The sequence below is a fragment of the Polyodon spathula genome, chromosome 15 (assembly GCF_017654505.1).
Source record: "Polyodon spathula isolate WHYD16114869_AA chromosome 15, ASM1765450v1, whole genome shotgun sequence".
NCBI classification, from domain to species: Eukaryota; Metazoa; Chordata; class Actinopteri; order Acipenseriformes; family Polyodontidae; genus Polyodon; species Polyodon spathula.
In genome coordinates, this window is record NC_054548.1 from 19,403,031 (window position 1) to 19,428,726 (window position 25,696).

The 25,696-nt window shown below is 36.7% G+C and overlaps 1 protein-coding gene across 2 annotated transcripts in view; it reads right to left on the bottom strand.

Moving 5' to 3' along the window:
• LOC121327972 (UDP-glucuronic acid decarboxylase 1) overlaps positions 1 to 25,696 on the bottom strand; it is a 38,255-nt gene that overhangs the window by 3,151 nt on the left and 9,408 nt on the right. For both annotated transcript variants that reach the window (XM_041272365.1, XM_041272364.1), the window contains exons 5-12: positions 22,749 to 22,809; positions 16,221 to 16,401; positions 12,775 to 12,879; positions 12,172 to 12,231; positions 11,038 to 11,159; positions 8,093 to 8,212; positions 6,840 to 6,883; positions 542 to 602 (exon numbers count right to left, since the gene is read on the bottom strand). In XM_041272365.1, the coding sequence (XP_041128299.1) occupies positions 542 to 602; positions 6,840 to 6,883; positions 8,093 to 8,212; positions 11,038 to 11,159; positions 12,172 to 12,231; positions 12,775 to 12,879; positions 16,221 to 16,401; positions 22,749 to 22,809 (754 nt within the window). The remainder of the gene's footprint in view (positions 1 to 541; positions 603 to 6,839; positions 6,884 to 8,092; positions 8,213 to 11,037; positions 11,160 to 12,171; positions 12,232 to 12,774; positions 12,880 to 16,220; positions 16,402 to 22,748; positions 22,810 to 25,696) is intronic.

Sequence of the window (25,696 nt, forward strand, 5' to 3'; positions counted from 1 at the left end):
GTATTGCATTACAAATTTACTGTTTAGAAAATACTGCTGCAGTAAAAGCCTGAATAAAACAGAGCTAAGCTAAAGTTAAAATGTATCACTAGTAGTGAACAGTAACCCTTTCGCTTGTTTGGTTGGGTTTTTTTTTTTTACATATGTTTCTTCTTATTTTAGAAAGGGTCTACTTACAATTCTGAACCTCTGTGATGAAATGGTCACATAGAAAAAAATCAAACATACTCCTTTAATCTGTTTTTTGTAACTGAAACAGGACATGAAGCAGACTAGTTCAGTCAAAATTTGTTCTTGCCAAATTGTTTAAGCTTTTAAAAAAAAAAAAAAAAATAGTTTGCAATGTTTTCAAGTAATAATGTCTACGAAGGCAGTTACAGTTTCATTTTGCTGATGTTGTCAGTAATGAATTTGTATTGAAAAAGCAGAATGAGTATTTCACATTACTAAATACAGGGTATTACAGTATAGATTTGAATGTGCACTTTCTGCAATGGACGACACATGGACTGAAACCAATGACAGACAAACAGGAACATACCAAGTTCACAGGGCTGCTAACATTGCTGTTCATCAAGGACACCAGTCCATTCACCAGGTCACTGAGAGAGAAAGAAAATCATTACAGTGCAATACATAAAAGTGCTTTAATTTCTACAGGACACAGTGAAAATGCAACTAAAGCACAAAAAAGTGCAGATGTTTTAGTCACAATTATGACTCCTCGGTGCTAGAAGCATGGCTCAGAAAGCTTTTGCACTCATGGCTTTTTGGATTTTTTTTCCTCCAGTCTATTTCTACCTGCTTTCCATCTATATATTGAGTGTTACGCAGCTCTAAAAGGTGCAGTAACTTTTGGATTAGTTTTACATTCATCAATCTAACTCCTGTGCCACAAAACTATGTTGGCTATTAAAGGGCAGCCGTGATTAAGTATATTAACAAAAAAAAGAAATAGTTACAAAACATGCTGCTATAATTCATTTTAAACCACTTTATGTTGTCTTTATAATTTTATCAGTTAATTGATTTTACTCCTGTCACAGCGTCTTCCATTTCAGACGTTTAATTTCCACAGCAGTCAACATCGGGCTGAACTATAGAATTAACTATACAATTAACTATACAATTAACTATACAATTAACTATACAATTACTCTGTGCTTCATAGGTATGAAACTACAAAAGGGTTTGTCACTGAATGACAAGACAAGAGGGTCTCGTCTCTACCGAGGAATGGAATATGGTCCCTTTTTTGTCACATTACTAAATTTCCCACCGACTTTCAACTTTCAAATGCTGGCCTTACTGAGCCTGCTTATAAACTCAGGATTTGCTTTTCAATAAATATTTTTATAAATAAAAATATACTATCTGTGTTGCAGTCCCTCTGCGTTTTACATTTTTTAGAACTTCTGGGCACTAGTAAATTTGTTTAAAATGTCATTAGAGGGGGAAAAAAATGGCACTACGATAACAAATATATGTATAGGGACATTCTTGACATTATTGTTCACTCAGTTTGAAAAAGCAGTTCTATTTTCATACTGCACTTACACTGGTACAGTGTTTAAAAACAGCTTACAGGGCAAAGTAATGAACTGGCATACACATCTCCTCTAACATCGCTCGAGTACTTTATAAGAGCAGGTACTTTTATTTTTATTTACATATTTGTTTTTTACGAGATTTCTTTTACCTGCATGTCATGCAAACCAAAAAAAAACACATTAAAATGTAATATTTCATGAACCAACTATGCAGGGTTTTGTAAATTAAAACATAATTACCCGATTCCAAAACGTACGGGAAATGTTTATCCGATATGTTTTTGAACATGCAAAGTGTATACAGCATGACATATGTAAGAATGCAAGTGTGACATATATATTTATTATATTTACATAGCGCTTTTTCTACAAAAGAATTGCAAAGCACTGTATAGTATATAGCAGAAAAAAAAGAACCAACCACAATGTATTTGTACAGCATGTCACACATACAACTGCCACAGTCAGACCATACACTGCACAGTTTGGCTACATTTCTCAGAATGGTAAAAAGTTACTTTAGTAACTTCCCTAATATGAGTCTCAAGATCAGGATCAAAGATGACCCCCAAATTCTTAATTTCTAGTTTAAGTTTTGAGGAGAGACTGCAAGGGTCAAGCTCATGTCCACATTTCCTTTTAGTTGGTTCTGTGAGCCCACTAGAATAACCTCTGTTTTATCTGAATTCAACATGAGAAAAATCTGTGACATCCAATGCTTGATGTCTGAAGAAATTCCTGGCTTTAGGGACATATATAGCTGGGTATCATCAGCATAGCAATGGAAGTTCACTCTGTTTCTGTGGATAATGTCACCTAACGGTAGCATACATAATGAAAACAGCAAGGGACCTAGAATGGAGCCCTCTGGAACACCACAGACAGCTTCTGATAAAGCTGATTTTACCCCCCCAATAGACACAAACCGAAACCTATCAGAAACCAGGATACGACAAGGCCAGACAGTCCCACTGTGCTTTATGATTCAGTAGGATGGAATGGTCTACAGTATCAAAGGCAGCACTTAGATCAAGAAGAATTAATAATGATGGAAAGCCTGAGTCATGGTTTATGCATTTATGTCTAGTATTTTATTTTTAAATAAATGTAACAAGTCATTGCTGCTGTGCTGAGGAGCCAATGTCAAGGGGAAGGATTAGTACATGTATCTAGGGTAGCAAAAAGAAATCTAGGATTATTTTTATTTGTTTCAATTAAATTAGAATAATATGATGATCTAGCCAATGTCAGAGCCTTCCTACATTTAAGCAGGTGGCCCTTCCATGCGATGTAATGAACACACAATTTAGACTCCTGTCATCTATTTTACGACCTTAATATTTCACCTTTAAAAGACACAGAGTTTTGATTGGCACTACAGTATCTAAGATACCAGTCAAGGTGGTGGTGTAGGTATTAACCAGCTCATCTAATGATGAGGACTCAAAGAGAGTGGTAATGAGCTCAAGACATCAGAAAGCTTAACTGCATTTGAAGAATTAATTACCTGGGATTTAAATGTACAGTGCACAGTCTTTGTAGATACTGATAGATTCACCTCAAAAAGAATGGCAAGATTATCAGAAATAGTAAGAAGTTATGATGTTCTTAACAGCGAAACCGCGAGAAATTACCAGATCTAAAGTATGGCCACGAATATGCGTAGGACCACTGACATGCGGGATATAATCTAAGGAATCTAGTAGCCTCAGCAATTCCAATGAATTAGAATCAGAATCAATGTCAACATGAAGGTTAAAATCACCCAATAAAAGAATCCTATCATATTTGACTATCAACATTGATAGCAAATCCCCAAATCCAGTCAGAAATAGCAGGTTTGACTTTGGCGGTCGATAAATAATTACAATATGAACAGGTAATGGACTGTTTAATGTCAAGGTTAAAACTTCAAAAGATAAATAACCTTCAACAATTTCCTGTTTGATTCTAAGTTTACTGTGGAAAACAGTAGCGAGTCCACCTCCTCGCCCAGTAGAGTGAGCTTTCTGGAGCTTTCTGAATAGTTAGGTAGAGAAGCCTCAATCAGGGAAACATTATTGTTCAGACCAAGCCACGTTTTAGTTAGAGAGAATATCAATGTTGTAATCCTGAATAAAATCACTAATTAACTGAGCCTTATTAGACAGAGACTTGACAATAAATAAACCTAGGCGTAAATTGGTCCAATCAAGAGCATGTGACTGAGCAGGGGTAATATGAATTTAACAAAGGTTACTGCAGCACACACCTCTGTGTTTACTCAGCGGGTAGTGGGAATGGCAGGATACTTTAACCTGAATTTTACATGCCTCTTTAGATTCCCTCTCCTCCCCAGTTCCTTGGAGGAGAGATTGCTGGGGACTGTTACTAAAGAAGGATGGAGATTTCCAGCTCAGTGTATTAAGATTTCTAGGCCTATCAGGCATTATAATGATAATGCTGCAACAAAAAATAATACTAAATTAAAAAAACAAAGGCAACATATGTTGGTGAAATAATATTCAAACCATTGGACTCCCTGAAGGCAAGGAAGACTCAAAGAACTTCAATTTGAGGTTTGCATTGCTCAAGTGTCTTATCAATAACAACCAACTACATGAAAGACCTGAATACAGCATGTTCTGTACCCATCGGAGTCTATCTCTTCACCACCTGCTGATCTTGAAAGCAGCAAGGAAGTTTGAAACAATCCTGTGCAGAAGTAGTTACCTGCAGTTGTTCAATTTGCTGCACCATGGGAATCTGGTATAATCGGTTCAAGAAGGTGGCACAGCACAAATTAGAAGGAATATGTTCTGCTCTTCTAAAGGGTGCAATCTGGTTAGATTACCTCTGATAATGGTTAAATCTACAGCAGTACATTTTGCTTTCAGTTTGTGCATGTCTGCTTTATACTACAGCACAAGTACGCATTCTAAAGCAAATCACAGAACCCCTGCCGTTGCTCCGCAATAAACCACAAGGACTAAATGGCAGCCAATATACCATTGAAAATACCCAATATTTCACACAAAAATGAAAAAGGATAATGTATAGTTAGGGCTGCTAGTTTTTGGTTTTTAGTTTCCATCTCTCTCCCTCCCTTTAAACCTTAATTAATAGTTGTTAAGCCTCAACTCAATACCAGATTGTTTATATTAGTCTGTGAATAGGAAAGCTTTCCGTTCGTTTTTAAGCTGAATTTCGATCTTAAATCTTTGAAAGGCTAAGCTAATGTGTTTTTAAAGCGGATATATATATTTTTAATGACCTCTGACCATGTCAATCTTCTGCAGTGGAGATGCTTTATAAGCCAACTGACAAGATTAGGTTTAGAAATCTTGTCAGTCAAGAGTGCAGTAATGAAAAAAATAAATCTATAGGGTTCATTTCAAGGGCATGTTTTTGAAATCATGCCTTTCACATAATACAGCAATTTCCCTGCCATTCACATCAAGGACACCCTCTTGATTAACAGTAAATTACTGACCACAGCTCTCTGTGAGGAAAACTGCTTTTGATTAGAAAGGCTGACCTCATTGTTGCCTTGATTTGAAATTAAATTGTTTCAGACTTGTCCACCTTTCTGTCCATTCTGGAGATTTCCAATAGATTATTTCATATAGTATTCTCAAGGTTGATCAATGTGTCACTGGCTAAGCTGAACCCAGAGTTTCTGCTCCCATTGTAAAAAAAACTCTCCCTCAACCACAGCTATTGTGTGCACAGTATTTAGATAGAAGCCAGTCAAAGCCAGGTTAAGATTCAGAGAACGCTGCCTTAGCACTTCTGCTTTCATCAATATTGACAAACGCTCTTAATCAGTGCAAAGCAGAATCAGTCCTGGCATTTACAAAGATAATTTAAACAAATATTTCTGCTCACAGTAGCAGTTGGGCTTTAACTTATTGTTTACTGTTGATAGTATGCAGGTATGTACAGCTATGGCCAAAGGTTTTGCATCACCTTATAGAATTAACAGATTTTGCTTCATAAAGGCAAACGAAACCTGCTCAATAATCTTATGTGACATATTGCATACTACTTTGTTGGTTTTCCATATACTTAACGAAAAATTGACAAAAATTGGAAAATGTGACATTTCAAAATCTAACATTAAAATCTATACTAATACTATGGCTTCTGCGATCTCATTTTGTAGTTTCTTTGCTGACATGATGGTAAATAAAAGATCTAAATTATTATCTTAATATTTATTCCAAATCTACTGAATGGAAGCAAAGTAAGTTAAAACAACAAGAACTATTCATATACAGTCTACTGTATTCCCCAAGTAATTGAAGTATAATGCATGTATTTTTCAACCCACGGACAGTCATCTTTGGACAATAGCTTTCTTTGCAATGTCTGTCTGGACAGTGTCTTCACTTAAGACAATCGTTTCTATTGACAGTTTCTAATACTATACATTTCTGCACAGGGTCAAACTAAATCGTGAATTACCCCAAACACTTGTCTGAAGTGTGCTTTCTATAGTACTTTTGTTGTTAGACTCAGGATCTTAAACAGTAGTGCAATAGTAAAGGAACGGTTCCCTGGCCATTTTCCATCTATTTCCTGCTTCTCATTACCACTGAAAATCACAGGTGTATTATTTGCTCTGATGTGTCACTGTGAACATGATTTTGTGAACTGTAAAATGTATAGATATTCAGCAGCTGAGATCACAGGACCATTATCCTTAATTCCACACTGCATAGTACAATGATCTGCCAATAAGCACTACACAAGGAGTACAGCCATTTGTAATTCAATTACAATGAACTTGACCTCCAAATCACTGAAAAGTGTAAACAATTCCAACAAAAGCCAAACAGGTCACCATTATCCAACCCCATTCTCTTACTCAATGTGAACATGTTTTAAAGTTTATATTTCTAGTGTAATCAATTTTATACAAAGTTGCCAAAGATAAATCGCTGTCACAGCTCAGCACTATAAACCGATCTGAACGCACTCATCTCAAATGATGGCAATGCGGTATTAAAACAAGCATACAATTATTGAAAAACAGACCTCTGTGATTAGATATGTTCATTTGCAGTTTATAAATGGATGGGTGAAGTGCAGGGTGATTAGAAAGTAAGTTTACCACATCAACGCACCATATAATTGATGTGGTAAACTTCTAATCACCCTGTACATTACAGGGAACCATAACCTTTAAGCGATAAGAAAAGGGAACAGTTCTCCCAATCTGTTCTGCTTAACTAACACTGCTCCCACAAACGGCATGAATATGGTGGTTCAGGAGACCAGTACTTTATTTCAGAATAAAAATCTCACCTCACATACTGGAATGCTCTTGTTTGGGACCCTGATCCATAAACCTATTAAAATAAAACAAAAACACAAACAAAATATTTATTAATACTAAAAGTTACATTTTTTGATGCGACAAACATGCAGTCTTTTTCCATATTTCTAGAATAGCTATTTTAAATGGCTTAAACAAAAATCTGAATTCATGTATTAGGAATTTTAATTATTGTTTTCAAATGTTTTTTTTTTTTGCTTCGTTATAAAATTCAAATCAATAAACTTCCCAAAAAACAACCAATCATAGATTCTAATCTATAACTTGCAGATACAGTCTCAGCTACTGCCTTTCCTCTGCTGTATCAATATTCAGAGAGGAGAAAAACACAGCAAAACATGCTGCTGTGAAGGGCTTCATGTAACTACTTCTGGTGAAATGCAGCAGCTTTGGTTCAGTCCTTCAGGTACAAATTTCTTTTGTCTGGAACCCAACTGCTCTATACTGTAAAAACCTGTATATAAGTCAGACTGGTGTATGAATGGAGCAAAGTACAAGGAAAACCTGCTGCCCTCTGCAAGAAAGTTGAAACTCAGACAGAAGTTCACCTTTCAGCATGACAAGGACCCAAAGCACACAGCCAAACCTACACTGGAGTGGCTAAGGAACAAAAAGGTAAATGTCCTTGAGTGGCCCAGTCAGAGCCCCGACCTAAATCCAATCGAAAATTTGTGGCAAGACTTGAAAATTGCTGTCCATCAACACTCCACAAGGAACTTGACAGAGCTTGAAGAGTTTTGTAAAGAAGAATGGTCAAATATTGCCAAATCTAGGTGTGCAAAGTTGGTAGAGACCTATCCCAACAGACTCACAGCTGTAATTGCTGTCAAAGGTGCTTCCACCAAGTATTAACTCAGGGGGTGGAGACTTATCCAATTATGATCTTTCAGTTTTGCATTTTTAATATATAATTTTTTTCTCAATAAAATTTTTTTTCCCCCTTAAGTGTGGAGTATGATGTGTAGCTAAGTGGAAAAAAATCCTCATTTAAATGCATGAAAGGCACTGACACAACGAAATGCGAAAAAAGTTCAATGGGGTGTAGACTTTCTATAGGCACTGTATGTCGCACTGTTGTATAAGCACCGCCCCCCTTTTTTGAGACAACAATTTCAGGAAAAAGCTTATAGGTGACACCGGTGTATAAGTCGCTCCCTCCTTTTTAGGACCCACTAAAAATACCTATAAAATAGACTTATACAAAGGTTTTTACAATACTTACTGTGAGAGGTTCTCCTTGGAGTGCCTGTAGAATGAAATTGCTGACAACTCTGCCGTCATTCATGTGCATGCGAGACCCAAAAGTATTAAATATTCGTGCGACCCGCACCTCCACTCCTTCCTGCAGAGACACAGTAATGGGAATGGGTTTTACAACATGTGACCAGCTATAGACCGGACAAGAAACAGACTAGCCACGTGTGGGTACACACACCACTAGGCTGCAGCAACTAATCTTGGATTGTCTTACCTGAAACAACATGAAGCAACCTTTACAGCGATGGTGAAGAATAACAATAAAATCATTCCTCTGGCTTCTCGTATTCATTATTACTGTTAGAGCTGCTGCTGCATTTTTACTGCATGTAGGGGTGTTTTGTTCATTTCGTTTGTCAGTTAGTTTATTATTATTATTATTATTCTCTTACTTAACTTCTTACAAAATTACAGTAGATTAAAAAAACCTTCTAATGATCTGGACAACACTTGCTTTTAGAAGACTTGGAAACACAGTAATACTGCCAGCTTCTTCCACTTATAATAGCTTAACGATACCCAGTGCCTGCACATTTGTGGAGTCCTCATAAATCAACAATAAAAATATAACCTGAAAAGGTCAGCAGGCTAAAGCATAAGACATAAGTTTTTGAGAACATTCAAGACAGTTATTATCTTCACTGTGTAGCATAGGAGGACCCATAAGAGCTGCTGGAGCGAGCTTTGCTTCCGTGATAGGGAATGTAAAAATAGAAAAAGGAAGGAAGCCAGGGGTCCCCCGAACTTGTGAACTGCTCTAACCAGCATTCCAGCGATAAGTAGCAATTTTAAACCATGGCCGTTTCTTAACTGAGCTCTTAACTAGCTCAAAACTAGTTTTCTAGCTATAACAATCCTTAAAGGAAACTGATCACTTTACTGTATAAAGGATGTAGTCACTACACTACACACTGTTGGTTTCATAAAGACATTCTGTCTGGAGACACGCCTCTTTTTAAATCTTCCAAATAACAGGCAGAATTAGGAAAGAAACAATTGAGAGGATTAATTATGCGTTTACATTAAAAGGAGTGCCATTTAAATTACAATCAGGTAATACACAGCAATGAACCTGTTTTAGAGCAACGAGTCAGTCAACGCGCCTTTATCAGCGTTTCATATTTTATTCTAGTTATTATTATAATGCCAGTAACATGCTAAACTTAATTTATGGAGTACTGTACATAGGATTACTCTCACATGACATTGCTGGACTGTTACTAAACTGTTTCATATTTTTGTATTATTGTAAATGCCAGCAATCAGCTAAACGGGTCTTTAAAAAAACAGATTTATTTATAGACTGAACTACTGTGTTAGTGGAAAACTGTAAGTATGATTCTCACAACTATACTGGACATTTGGATTTCTGAATTGTTGTAATATAATTCTTAGGTTTTCCTGCTTATTTTAATGTCAGCAATGAGCCAAGTGATGTCTACAAACATTGACAGGTTTGAAGTGTCTTCAGGTGCTTTACTTACTATTACAGCAACAAGAGTTTGATTGAAAAAGAAAAAAAAGAATTGTGGTAATATTTATTAAATTTACTTTTATTAATTTTAACTACCAACATTACATTTATGTTCAAATGCCATATTTAATTATTAATGCATTAATTTGGTAACAAATGGAATTGGCCATTTTTGAAAAACGGAATTTGGTATTCCCAAAGAATGGAACAATTAGTAGCCCTAAAGATGGTTACAATTGAAGGCAGTGCAGACACCAGTGTTTTATGCAGTAGTATAAAGCAATTTTATGCAGTCTATCTATGATAACAACCGACAGGGCTGCATAGGATCAGAGGATGATTCAAAATCAGAGGCAGAGCCACAATAAATGTCTAGTTTAAATTTAAAGTAAAGTGTAAAATTGTTGAGATACTTGTGTTGGAATATTGTATAATGCAACAAAAATATATTAAAAGGGTTAATGCGTGGCGGAAGGTTTCTCACTGAAAATGTACCCTTTCTCAGTCAAAATGGCAAGTTTCTCAGTATCTAAAAAGCTTAGAGGGAACACTGGCCCTAACTGTGGCAAGGCTGGCACTGCTTCACTTCACCTGATGGGAGACGCCTGGGGCCCCCTGAACTAGCGTAGGAACACTTGAAATGAGGACCCTAATCAAAGTTTCAGTTGCAGTGTAAAATATGTGGCGCCTTTCTCATTTATCTGGCTAAAAAAATATTTTAAATTGTATATATAAAAGGACTAATGTTGGTTTCAATTTTGAAAAGCGACTAGGGGCATAGCTGATTTAAGAGGGTTTTTTTTTGTGCATAGTCATTTAAATCCCTCAAGGTTACAATTGCATTTAGATGACAGGTCAGTGTGATTATCAGAGGTTTAAATATTAAAAGCCCACCGTTCATGCAGAATATAAATGAAAATGAACAGGAAGAAGTATTAAGTTTGTGTGTCTGAACCAGCAGCAGTGTTGGAAACAAAGCTCCAGTGCTAATACAAATATATAAACACGCATAAGCAGAACGAAGCCCATGTTGAAGGGCTGATTTCAAACCGTGTCGCCATCCTACCGCTTGCAGTTAGTATAATACATTGCACTGCAGACCAAATGTTTCAATATCCATTCAAAGATAACAAGCATAAATGGAGACCATAATTAGGGCTTTGTCAATATCTCTTAAAGACTAACCCAAAACAAAGCACTAACTATAGCACACATTTCTTGAATATCTGTGTAGCTCTCAATAGTTTTTGTAACTTTGTATTATTATTATTATTATTATTATTATTATTATATTATTGAATATCTATTATTGTTGAAATTGCAAAGTGCGATAGCCTATTCAAAAAATGTGCCACATGAAAAATGAAGAAAATAAAATCATTAGTTCTCTTTGGTGAAAGGACAGGATCCAAAGAAACACCTGTATCAGTACATACCTGCTTCATGTAGGCATAACACATGGTTTCTGCTACTCGCTTCCCTTCATCATAGCAGGCTCTGGGACCAATTGGATTCACATGGCCCCAGTATTCTTCACTCTGAGGGTGCACCTCTGGGTCTGAAAAAAAATCACAAACTGGGTTAGCTTCTTCATCACTTCTGGAATAAATACTTTACAATCATGCAGAACTACATTAGCACTCAGTAAGCCTCAATTCCATGAGGACAGATCTTAGGGCTTGAATTTATCAGTTTAATTTTTTGTTCAGTTCTGGGTTTTTTTTACCCCCATTTTTTAATATTATTTAGCCAAACTGGTTATTAAAAATAAACACCACTCAAAACACATACTTTTATTTTCTATAATAAATTGCATGTGCGTTTCACTATTACATATACAAACTTTAACTTACTGTGTTGAAATGAGGCTGTCCACATTTAGGATTCCGGCAATACAAAACTCTAGAAGCATTTTGAATCAGAGAATTGTGAGAAGTAACAGATTTCATTTTACGCCCCATTAATGCCAGTGTATTTACCACACTATAGAGCTGTTGTTTTTTTTTCAGCCCACCCCAGTCAAGTCACTATCAAATGTATTTCATTACATGTCACTGGTCCGTAGCAATGTCTTTGCCCGCTGCATGCCTTCTGAAAGCAGTTTCCTTTATCTAGAAAGAGACTAGTACATGACTGAAATTATTTAAAATATATTGCAAAAACTCAGGTTTATCTGAGAAAAAAATTCTAAATATATGTCTGTCTTCGGGGGTGTTTTTTCGGTTATTACCGGTTAAAACTGGAAACTTCAAGCCCTATATATACTCCAAAGGTCAATGTATATGTCAAGTGCCACACAATAAAAGGATAAATCTAAAGGGTAACCTAAAATAAATAGAGATATTTCCAGAGTATCATTGCTGAACAACATTAGCTGATAGACAGCTCTTTGTCAGCTGTGACTACCGACAGTGTAGTGTACTGTATGTATATATGCGCTACACAGCAATCGTTTTTTATTGTTTACATATAGATAGATAAAACAGTCATGCAATTTAAAAGAACAAAAACAAACAATTGCTTCCCTAATGCTTGTTCAAAACACTAACTTCATGTCGGTTCCCTCTTACCTCCATATACCTCAGAAGTGGAGGCTAATAGAAGGCGAGCACCAACGCGTTTTGCTAAACCTGGGAAGAAAAAAAAAAAGCAGAAATAAATCAGAAATCGAGGGCGGTACGGATAGTTTCTACATTTTGTAAAATTCCTTACATTTGCTAAATCAAAGAGAACTCAACAAGCAATAAAATAGACATGGACTTCACCATGAGCTAATCTGTGTGGTCAAGTGAGAAATAAAAAAACAGCAAAAAAAAATATTTGCTACAATTACACCCATACCACTATGGTCTGTTTGCTTAACCCACTGAAATTCATGCTTCAGTGTCCCACAGTCATGTTCAATTTTACATTAGAAACCCTATACTGCCCCATGATTTTATAAGCTTGATAAGTAATTACTGTGGAGAAAAGCTAGGATGAAAAGAACACCTAAACTGCTTCTGTTGTAAACCGAGATGGCCATGATTAAGCATGTAAAATTTGAAAACAAAAAAAATAACTCATATGACACTTAAACATGGTATAACCTAGGCTTCGGCAGACAGCAAAATAAAGACATTCATATACTTTCTTTAGAATATTATCCCATGTAAATGCTTGATCAGTCTCACCCAACATGTTTAAAGTTCCAATGGTATTGGTCTTCAGAGTCTTGATTGGATTGTACATATAATTTGGCGGAGATGCAGGAGAGGCCAGGTGATAAATCTGATCCACTGTGTAAAACAAAAATAAATAATAATAATGATAAAATTTATATATATATATATTACTATCATATCAAAACTATCATTTCTAAGTCTAACAGCAAGACACCATTAAGATTTGTTTTACTGTATTTTGTGACGTTAATTACATTCACACAGATACCCAATACGATCACATCTGACCATATGTATACAGCAGATTTTCATCTACATTGGGTACAGCAGGGTTAAGACAACAGCAGCAGTACTGCACTGTGAACAAGTAATTACAACTCAGCATGGCTTTGTATGATGTGATAAAGATCACAAATAAATAAATAAATATTTTTTACAGTGAACCGATCTTCATTAATGTTACTCTGCAAGTTCAATGATGCCAAGCAGAAGTGAAACCGGCCGAGAAGACCGGGTTTGATACATTCTTATCAGTGTCAGAAGAGTTTGAAAGAATTAAAATAAGTGTTTTGTGAAGGTACAAGTGTATCATTGAATGCATCTGCTAGCTGTTATATCTGAACCAGTATATTTGTTGTCTCGCCTTCCCTCCCTCCCAACTGTCAGCGCAGAGCAGTACAAAAAACAAAAAAGAGTTTACTGTACCAGCAAAGCTTGCAGGAAAACAGCGCCAACTGGTGAGCCAAAGTGCAAAATATGGGGCGACGATAAACATGTGAAACAATGTTTTGCTCTACATGTTAACAAGTTGTTTTTTGTAATGTTGGTAAGTGAGGTTTAACATTTAATGCAGTGCAATTGATCTCCATGGAAATAGGCTCCCTGTGAGCGAATATCAGTTTATATTTTTAGCTAATGTCAATATATTATTTCAACAACTATTTCAGGTCACAAGGTAATGCAGGCATAGGATAGGTTATATGACTGACATGACTTTCAATCTGCGCAGTACCTAAGGGCTGTTCACACTGGGTGTATTAGTCAATGTGCTCTTACCATGTGTAACAAGAGCACATGTTCCAAGTATATCCCCTTTCACACTGGATGTGTGCTCTAATCATCAAGGGCTGTTTGCTGCTGAAATCATACCCTAAAACTGTAATGTTAGCCTAGACAACACGGACACAGTAAACATGGAATACATATCTAGAGAACAGCTGACCTACAACTTGTTGTGTTGAATCTTATACAGCAGGGTATGTTTTAAAAAACACTCGTATTAGAGGCTACATAGAGGAATCTGTATAAAATACAGATACAACTATTCACTTATTTTAATTAATGTATTTACAGTGGGTGTATGCTACTAAGATAGCAACACTGGAATTATTCTGTTATGGGGCAATAGCAACCAACAATTTGGACATGCTGTGTTGTTACACCAGTGTTTCACTTTTGACAGTCAAACAAGCAGTTAACATTTCAATATGAAGACCATGGTGGGGAAAATCGAGGTGATGAAAACGAGTCTGTCACATTACAAGCCAAATACATGACTACTAATTATTGTACCGTTACCCAAATGACAGTTTGCATAACGCTTGCTCTTTCTGATATCCATGACTAATGCATAAATAAAATTAAAAAAAAAGAAATTCAGCACTAGATACAGGGACCAAAGTTAGTGTTTATGATACTAATAAGAGATTACAAATGGATTTCAAACATGTAATTAAAACAGTTCAGAAAGCTGAATGAACTGCAGACATGAGTGAATTTAACAAAAGGGGCTTTAGGATACTGTCTGTAACAACCCAGTCCTTAAAAGCATTATTAAACTATTACAATTGTGTGCACTCACATAGTTAAAAACATTGATGTATGTGTCAAGGAAAGAGGAAATCTTCTTTTCACAATAAAGGTTGGCTCAGTTATAATATGTGCTGTGTACAGCAGAAAATCAGTTTCTGACAATTTAATAGATGTCTTTATCTAAATGAGCAGATAGTTGTATCTACCCATAGCCACTATGCGAACCTCTTTTGTACTGCGATATAAATGGGACACCACTCATATTGCAGTTAACTTTTCACTCAAAAATGGTCTGACATTTTTAACAATGATGAACAAAGACTTAATTGCATAACTGTAATACTGTATATTTTCAATCTAAAAAGATGCCAATTAAATAACTGCCCTTTTACGTAAAGCGAAATTAAAGAAATTGAACACGTTTCATAAGAATGCAATTAATTTGTCTTTGTACTTTTGGTAGCTAAACTGGACCAAACCATTTCTACAGCTGTACTAAAGTACAATGTATTGTAAAAGCTTTCATAACCAGAGAACAGTGGAGACAAGAAGAACCAAGGGCCAGATAGTCAAAGAACTTGCAAATGTAGGCAACTTTTATACAACTCTGTTTGCATCATGAATACATTGCATATATTTTTGTTAAATTCAAGAGTTGCAGGGAATTTACTAGTATTGCAAGGCAGTGAAAATAAATGTATTTAAAGTACAACTCAGACTACACCCAACTGATGCAGGTGTGTTTGGATACAAGGTGATATAATGGCTCAAAAGTGTTCAAAAGTACAGAAAGAGTTATTTTCACCTGTTTTTTTTAGTTTTTTGTTTGTTTAGTTTTTACTGTTTTACTATAAAGGTTACAGGTACATGTCATGCATGAAATGAATGTGCACACACTAGGCTTTCATAAAAAATGTGAAATAATCAAACTCACCCTGTTCAATACAGACAACAAAAATTACAGCGAGAGTTAAAAATAAATATATATAGTTTGTAAGAATGACTGGCTCAAATCTGACAGTGCTCAATGAAACTTCAACATGTAGGGAACATGGGAATGTTTTTTGGACAAAATTGGGATACAAAATAAAGGAGTTATGGTACTACAAAAGGGGCCAAAAGCAACCAAAAAAAAAAAAATTTAATTGAAACTGTGTAAAACAAAACAAAACAAAACCAGCCTTGTTGCTGGAGGGGGCATAATCTGGATGCACTGCGATCCTTGGAAGACATTATTTTTCTCCTGCCGAACACAAGTAAATGTTGAGAAATGTATTCCCAATTAACGTATGGCACATGTGACTAAAAATTTAAAGACATTCAGCAATATATGAAATATAAAACGCTGCAACATGAACACAGAACGTGTCAAAGGTAACGCAATGCGTTTCTGGTAAACTTTTGCGATGTGTTCTGTAACACACCAACACATTAAGTATAAAAAATTGTTAAATATTAGGCTACATTCGTCAAAGACAGGACATTTAAGGTAGTTTACTTGACAAACCACAGCTTCAAATACATGATTGCCTGCTCATGCACCTGTAACCACCTGCTGAGGTAGAGGAGAATGTTTTGGGATGTGTCTTCTGGGGGGAGGGAGGCTGCTCATATAAAAACTGTAATAAATGCATCCGACCCACCTTCAATGTATAGCGGTTCAACAACATCATGGTTGATCAGTTCGAAGTTCTCATGTCCAATCCAGTGTTCTACATTTCTTTTACGGCCCGTGAAGAAGTTGTCTACCACCGTGACTTCATGGCCGTCCATCATGAGTTTATCAGCCAAGTGGGATCCGACAAACCCTGCTCCTCCAGTTAGCTGCATGGAGATAGATGTGCCATTTTATTTACTTGGGGAATGGGGATGTGACTATTAGGCTTCTGAGTGCAACAGAGGGATGTCACGAATACCAATACCATGCCTTTTTTAAAATTATTTTTTATTATGTCTGCTCTGTACTGTTATGTATACATTAAACATCTCTGCCACACTCAAGCATACTGTGTACAGAAGTTGAGAAAACTATCACGTTATGTACAAAGCTGCTTACATTTGTGCTTGGAGACAATGTACTTGGGTGTGCTAATTATTTAGAGTAAAACAATTCTGCAGTGTCACTGCTATGACATCAATACACACACATTTAAAAATGGAAACAGGCAAGTTAGCCCTTTAGTTTTAATACATTTTAACTGGTGATATAAAGCAAATATACTTGATTTTGAAGGGGGGGTGTGGGGGTATTTGAATATAATTGACCATTTACTGAATTGTTCACAGAACAGATGCTGACAAACAGTAGTGTATTAGACCCAATGCAGAGCTCAACAATCCAAATTATATCAACAGCGTCTGTTCAAAGACTACATTAGCACTGTAGAAGACTTTTAAAAGCATGCAGTACATTGTAACAATCACATATATAGTGCGTGCTGCAGTCGACAGGTGTGTGTGTCACAGGTAAGCTGGAGTTGTGTGTGTGTGTGTGTGTGTGTGTGTGTGTGTGTGTGTGTGTGTGTGTGTGTGTGTGTGTGTGTGTGTGTGTGTGTGTGTGTGTGTGTGTGTGTGTGTGTGTGTGTGTGTGTGTGTGTGTGTGTGTGTGTGTATATAGTACCAGTCAAAAGTTGGAGTACACTTGCTGGAAACTAGGTTTTTTTCATACTGTAAATGTAACGTGTTTTCATTTTCAAGTATTTACAGATTTACAATACACAAAACAAAACATAAAGAGTATCAAAGCAATGATCAAGAAAACTGAAAATTGTCTCTAAATGTTGGATTCCTCAAAATAGCCACCCTTTGCCTTAATAACAGCCTCACAAACACGAGGCATTCGGTTAACAAGTTTCAGCAGGAAATCACCCGATATGTCTTCCCAGCTCATCTGCAGCAATTCCCAGAGATGTAGGGCACTTGTGGGTAGCTTTGCTTTGACTCTTCTGTCCAGTTCGTCCCATACAAGCTCTATGGGATTGAGGTCTGGAGACTGGGCAGGCCAGGTCATTAGATTGAGTTGTCCTTCACTTTCCTTCTTCGCCAGATAGTTCTGCCCAACTAGCCGTAATCCTGATGGAATGGCATGCCCCTGAAGTATGCTATGATAGCCATGCTGGTTGAGCTTGCCATGGACTTGGTAAAGATCACCAACTCTGTCACCAGCAAAGCAACCCCAGACCATGACACTGCCTCCTCCATGCAGAACTCATGCGCTCACCCTCTCTGCGTCTTACAAATACTCGGCGGTTGGACCCACATATTTCAAATTTTGACTCATCGGTCCATAAGACCGACTTCCACTCCTCAAATGTCCAGTTTCTGTGTTTTTTGGCCCAGGCAAGTCTCTTCCTCTTATTCTGCACTCTTAACAATGGTTGCTTTGCAGCAATTCTTCCAGTTAGGCCAGCTTCACGCAATCTCCTCCGAACAGTTTATGTTGAAACATCTGTACTTCTAGTAGCATTTAGCTGAGCTTGTATTTCAGGGGCAGTTAATCGTCGGATTCGCAGACTTGTGACTGGACTGAATTTGTTCTCTGATTCTGAGGTCACCCTTGGCCTGCCTGACCTTGTTCGGTCCTCAGGAGTGCCAGTTTCTTCAAATTGTTTGATGGTCTTGGCCACAGCAGTTACAGACACTTACAAAGTTCTTGCGATTTGTCTTAAAGATTGACCTTCATTTCTTAAAGTAATTACAGACTGTTTCTTTGCTTAACTGAGCGTATTTTGCCATTTGTTGCTCCCTTACATTCAGATATGACAAACTTGTGCCTATGCTACCTATATTTACAGTAATCATGGACCCTCACCTGTTAACAATAATTGGTGACAAAAGGTTCATTAGGTAACATGCTAGTTAACTCAGAGAACATCTAACAAAGACACTTTTATACTTAGGCCAGTGTTCTAACACTGTTATATACATTTCAGACTTTTAACTGACTTGGGCTTCAGACTGAAATCCCCTTGCTTTGGGTGACCATTTCATTGAAATTGACAAGATTTACATTTTCATTTACATTTTTTTTTTTTTTTTAATGCAATTCACTTATGATTATCAGCTTATATAAGTACACGTATCATATAATTAAATATTAAGTGCTTATACAGTTAAAAGCATAGATAATCATGAAAAACCTGGTTTCAAGCAGGTGTACTCAAACTTTTGACTGGTACTGTATATTTGTATATATATATTACTCGCACACACATATATATATACTGCTACTGTGCCTTTAACAACAAAGATTTATTGTGTTTCTAGTAGACTAGATCACTTGCACGTTTTTGAGTGGAAAAAAAAAATTCTTGGAACCACGTGACAGCTGTGTTATGTCTTGACACAACATTTAATCAATCACAGAGTTGAAGGGCCAGGTTTTCTGTGTTAAATACTTTGAGAGGTTAAAACGATAAAATGACTGCTAAAAAAAATAACCGATTATTTTCAAAGCAAAAATAGTGACGTGAATGCAGAGGGTCAAAATAAGCCGGCGATCGGTGCAATCCACCACCTAATACTATATTTGCGCCAGCTACTTTATTAAAAAATAAAATTATGATTATTTTCAGGTATTATCATTGTCCATTTTTTGTCATATTATTGTACTGTAAGGTTATATATAGTACATAACAGCTATACACATGGACCAACAAAACTAAAAAAAAGCGTATTCCTTTTGTTGTGATATCGTAAAAAAATATGTACCCAGGTGCTTGTGAGAGACATTGGGGGTTCATGTACAGAGGCTGTACACCTTTAAGAAGAAAGCCCTGATGGGATATCAGCTGAACACTTGTCAGCTGACTTACAAATTCTTAAGTGCTGAGGTGCTGGATTACAGTTTCATGCAACAGTTATGATGGTGACCAACGTTAAGTTGCATTCAAAAAAATGTAGAACAGCGAAAAACAAAAATGGACGTGCATTAACAAAATGCCCAGAAAACTTAAAGAAAACTTAAAGAAAACAATTTAAAATAAGCTCAATAATGAAGCTAAAAAGGAAGCGAAACGGTTACTGTTTATTTTTTTGTGAACTCCAATAACCCTATGTTATCTTTCCCCAGTCAAACCTTCATTAGATAAGTATTCACTCACTTTGCTATGACACTCCTAAATAAGCCTTCAGAATTCACACAATAAGTTAAAAGGAGTCCATCTGTGCACAATAAAAGTGGTTCACATAATTTCAGATTAAAATACACCTGTCTCTGTAAGGTCCCACAGTTGGGTAGTGCATTCAAAGCAAATATACTACCATGAAAACCAAGGAGCTTTCAGAACAACTCTGGGATGAAGTTGTGGAAAAGCACAGATCAGGGGAGGGGTATAAAGAGATTTAAAAGTCATTGAATATCCCTCGGAGCACAGTCAAGTCGATCATTAAGAAGTGGAAGGTATACGGCACCACCCACAATCTGCTTAGAGCAGGCTGTCCTGCCAAACTGAGCACCCGGGTAAGAAGGGCATTGATCAGAGAAGCCACCAAGAGGCCAACGACAACTCTGAAAGACCTACAGCGTCCCATGGCTGAGATGGGAGAAACTGTCTATGTGTCAACAATCTGGCCTGTATGGAAGTGTGGCAAGATGGAAGCCATTTCTGAAAAAAGCCCATATAAAATCCCACTTGGAATTTGCAAGAAAGGCATGTGGGAGACTCTAAAATGATGTGGCAAAAGATTCTGTGGTCTGATGAAATTCTGTTGCCTAAATGCAAAGCGTTATATCTAGCGCAAACCCAACATAGCACATCACCCAGGTAACACCATCCCTACCTGGAAGCATGGTGGTGGCAGCATCATGCTATGGGGATGCTTTTCATAGACAGGGACTGGGAAGCTTGTCAGGGTAGAGGGCAAACTGGATGGAGTTAAATACAGGCAAATCCTTGAGGAAAACCTGCTTCAGTCTACAAAAGACCTAAGACTGAGATGGAGATTCACCTTTCAGTGGGACAATGACCGCAAGCACACAGCCACAGCGACACTGGAGAGGCTTAAAAACAAGAAAGTGAATGTCCTAGAGTGGCTCAGTCAAAGCTCAGATTTGAATCCGATTGAGAATATGTGGCAAGACTTGAAAATTGCTGTCCACCAACGATCCCCATCCAACTTGACAGAGCTTGAACAATTTTGTCAAGAAGAATGGGTGAATATCGCACTATCCAGATGTGTAAACTTGGTAGAGACTTACCCCAAAAGACTCACAGCTGTAATTGATGCCAAAGGTGGTTCTACCAAGTATTGAGTCAGGGGAGTGAATACTTATCTAAGCAAGACATTTTATTTTTTTTTATTTTTCATTAACTGTTGGTTCACAATAAAAATTCTCTTGCCTCTTAAAAGTGTTGGAGTAGGTTGTGTAAATCAAATGAAAAAAAAAATCCCTTTTAAATGCATCAAGATTTCAGGTTGTAACAACAGACTGTGAAAAAGCCCAAGGGGGGTGAATACTTACTATAGCACTGTGTGTATGAATGAAGGCTGTATTTGCATCCTGAGCCATTCTTAAAAAAGGCATAACACCACAGTAGTGACGTCAAAAAGTGATAATTCCTCTAGAGGAAATTCGTTGAACTTTGACCCATTCGACTCCGAGACCATTACTTTCAATTCAAACACAAAATGTCGTTTTCAATCACTCGACAACACCCACAGTACAGAAGTGTTCATTAATGATCAACAAAATGAGAATACGTTTAAAAAAAAAAATATATATATATATAATATATATATATATATATATATATATATATATATATATAAAATATGCATGTAAACATTTGTACCTCTTTTTGCCTATTGCTGTATTGTAGACATCGTCGTGACTTTACGATGTAAATTTTTTTATTTTGTTGCGACATGACGACTGGTAACAGAAATATAATCGTAGTGTTTCCATAGGTACATAAATTTTTTTTTATTTATATACCCGGAGAAGTCACTCAATGTCCTTTTGTTAATTTAGAGAGTCGCAAAGACACTGTCAAATATTTTAATGAGTTAGAATTAAAAGGACATTGAGTGACTTCGGGGTAATACTAAGATAGAAATATATATTATTGAATATATATATTGATATATGATTCTATATATATATATATATATACTTTAATGGGGACTGTTACCTAATGTGAAAATGTTTTTCCTTGACGTATTTCCATTTAACCTAATTAAAGCTCTCCACAAGTGTTCCAATGTAACTTCCTTCCCAAAGGTGAACCTACAAGGTTGTCCTATAGTTTGGCTTTGATAAATAAATATATATTATATATTATTATTTTTTATTTTTTTTTAAAAAAATGTAAAAAAACACATTCTCTTCAAAGTATCCTAAAAATGACTCAAATTATGTGAAACAAAGTGACAGCGTGGATTTAAAAGAATAAAATCTCTCCTCAGATAGTGTACCCTCCTCAGCTTCTACATCGGACAAATAAGAGCATAAGACCGCTGAATGAAGGCAGGACACTATAACCCAGAGACAACATGAAGAGACATTAGGGATCAAGCAACCTTAATGAATTAATGCTTAGCGCTATCAAAACTGGGACAAAATTTCAAAAACCTTAGTTCTTTATATTAAAAAACAAAAAAAAACAAAACAACTGACATTCTTTTAATGAAAATGAACCACATGATCCTAATTAACAGAATATATTTTAGGAAAAAAAAAAAATTTCCAAGACACATTTTTTGTAAAATTAGCAGCAAACAAGTGGTTTGCAAAAACATAAACCGAGAAATAAATTACAGGTTCTCACAAGTCCTTATCTTCTAACTATTCAAAGGAAACATGTGATGTATTTGAAGATATATTTTAAAGTAATTAAATTCTAATATTCAACACCATTAACTGATTCAGTTCTAAGTAACTTTGCAAAAAGCCAACCACACTATAAACTATGTTTCAGTGTTTGTTGAGTGGAGTTATTTTTCCCAGAATACCAAAGAGGTTTGCACTGTTGAGTTATTGTGAAAATGCAAGTCTCAGTTTTATCAATTGTTATCAATCCCTTGGTTGTTACACATTATATTAAAAAAATACATTATAAATCAAGAGCCGTACTCCATTTCACATGTGTAGAATAATTGTTTAAACATCACTTTAATTTTAATAACAAATGAAGTTCTTTACATACATTTCAGGGGATAACAACACTTACTAGAATCCGTTTGCGGTCCTTTTCAGACAGGAACTTTACCGGAGGGTATTTCTGGGTGAAACTGAAAAAAAAAAATTCAAAATGAACATAAAACTCTCCTCCATATCTGAACACAATAGACTAAGCAATTCTTTAGATAGGGTATACAATATGTACCTCAAGACAACATGTAACTACATGACAAACTGAATTATCATTGTACTTTCTATAAGAAGCTTTAATAAAAAATAAAAAAAGCTGTTTGGTGAAAATATGGGCTTCTGTCCAGGATACATCACAATTACAACAGAATCACATATGAGAGTGCTCAAAATCCAATCTGTTTTTTGATTTCTTCCTCTTCCTCAAGCACATGCAAATTCAATAAAACATTTTGCCCCTTGTGTTAAAGGCAAAATAAAAAAAGATATGACGGGACACAGCTGCACACTATGGTAGGCTACCCCAAGACTTGGGTCAAGATCACAGTGTATCAGCAATGGCAAAACAAAGGGGAAATGGTGAACAAGCGAGACAGATGTGGCAGCAAACAATTACTGTAATGGTAAACACTGTCAAAATGGTCAATTGAGAGAAACCTTCAACGCATGGCTGGCCCCCACCCATCTCTAATTGTACTATACAAAGAACTGCTGCAGTTGGACAAACCACTCAACTCTGTGTAAGCAGTGGAGTGATTAGACTGTTGATGACTAGAGGAAAGTGATGTGGTCTGATAAGTCAGGATCGCATGAACAGGGGAGCTCAAAAACATACTGGCTCACTCCAACCCCCCTCCCCCCCCCCCCCCCCCCCCCCCCCCCCTGCATGGTTCTAACTTTCCAGGCTTCTGGTGGTGGTGGCATGGTATGGGACATGCTTCCCTAGTTTACCCTTGGTCCCTTGATTACTCCAGAAGGCTGAATAAATGCTAAGGTTTACTTAAGCATCATTAAAGACTAATCTCACCCACAGATGCTGCACTTGTACCCAGATGGTGATCATTACTCCAAGATGATAATGCATCCATCCACTGTGCCAGAATTATGCATCAGTTTTTGAGAAGCAGGACAGTGTTGTCAGTCCCCATGGCAGAAATCATTTTTTGGGTACCACTATAGTTACAGTACTATATGATAATTCCACAAAACAAGTATTACATGGCATAAACAGCCCAATGCATGTTTATTGTAGGACCCTTAATGGAAGCAGGCGGCTTGGAGTTCAGGGAGAGTTGAGAATGTCAGAACCCTGCCTTTCCTCTTAGCTTAATTTTGCAGCAAATTCTGTCAGTGAATGTGTTTTTTGCATTAAGAAGTGCCATTGAGAATGACATATTCCATGTTCTGTTTTTCTTAACCTTTTAACTTGTGTAGGTAAAAAAAAAAGCTTTTAACAAAACAAGCTGTTCCAGAGAGAAATGGTCAAGGATTTGCTTTTCACAGCACCTGTTGCTAAGGGATGACTGTGCTGTCTGTCGTGCATTAAAGTTCCAAAAGTGCCATTGCTTTGAGCTCAGTGCCTTGGACACTTCAAAGCTCTAATTCCCCAAGTCAACATGGAGGAATAACCTCTGTGAAAATGTACATGAATGATCAGAGAGCAGCTGTTATTTATTTTTATTTTTTTTAAGTACAAATGTGGCCGTTATAAAATGTCACAAGGGAAAACTTTGTAAGATTGATTATACCAAAGTGCATTTGGCACCATTAGTGTGAAAATAAGGAGTGCCACAAAAATAACAATAAACAACTTAGTCACACTTTGGAGTAACAAGCTTGATGATTCTGACTATGTGTGGCTGAAATGCCTTCCCAGTATTTCCAGGTAGTTTTTTTTTTTTTTTTTTTTTTTTTTTTTTAATTAGCCTGACTTTATACCTACCAATATTATCAATACCATACCCACTTTCTCACAAGTGTTTTTATTTTTTTTTTGTTAGATTGTTTTCCACTTTGCACACATTAATAGAAACTCATTAAGTTTTACCTCAAATTCTTTTCACTTGAATTGCTACATGAATAGACCTATAACTAACAGCCACACAGTTTCCATGCAGACCACCGGCACACATCAACATGCTAATGAAAGGCAAGCATAGCCTTGGTTATTACAGCTTCAGAAAATAAACTTGTCTTACGAGTAAGGCCCTGTGGAAATAGCAGAAATGTTTTTTAAATTCACGGCAGTGTCATGGGTAAAGTATCGTATTTCGCAGAATGTGCACAGAACTATTTGATAAATTATGTGTACAGGTTATTTTTTTTAAAACATCAAATATAGGGAGAAAAACGCACTGACATAAAAATCAACATCAAAGTTATTCAAGCACTTTACAATAGCTTGTGAACGATAGGTTATGGATGTAACCCCAGTTCCCAAAAAGAGAAGATGACCGACCAAATTGAATACTTTTGGGAAAGCACACCAGAGCCGTCGTAAGGGAGAATGAGCAGACAGCATCTGAGGGACATCTTGCTGCCGCCATCTAGTGTTGGTGGCATGAGCGTGCAACCTCAAGGACCTTTATGACTATTAAATGCACAGAGGGATCTACAACATTAAGTCGGTAGAACCTGTTAAAACGTACGCGGGGTATTCCAGCTAGCCAGGTCAATGAGGCACCTCTGAAGAGGGCCCATGACGAAGCCACACCTCTGGTTGAGTGCGCGGCCACCCTTCCAGGTATATGCAGTCTAAATCATGTCCACAATCCAATCGGACAGTCACTGCTTAGAGAGGGCTTGACCTCGGGTCTGTTCGCCGGGACAAACGAAGAGTTGGTCAGACTGACACAGTGCTCTCGTTCTAGCCTCTTATCAATGCCCAAACTGGGCAGAGGGAATTTAATCTCCTAGACAACTCCTGCGGGAAGGGAGGGGGATGGAAAGCCTCTAGGTTCTACTGACTGATTCAAGTGTAACATTGCAATCACCTCAGGGAGGAAAGCAGGTTTTGCGTGCAACAAT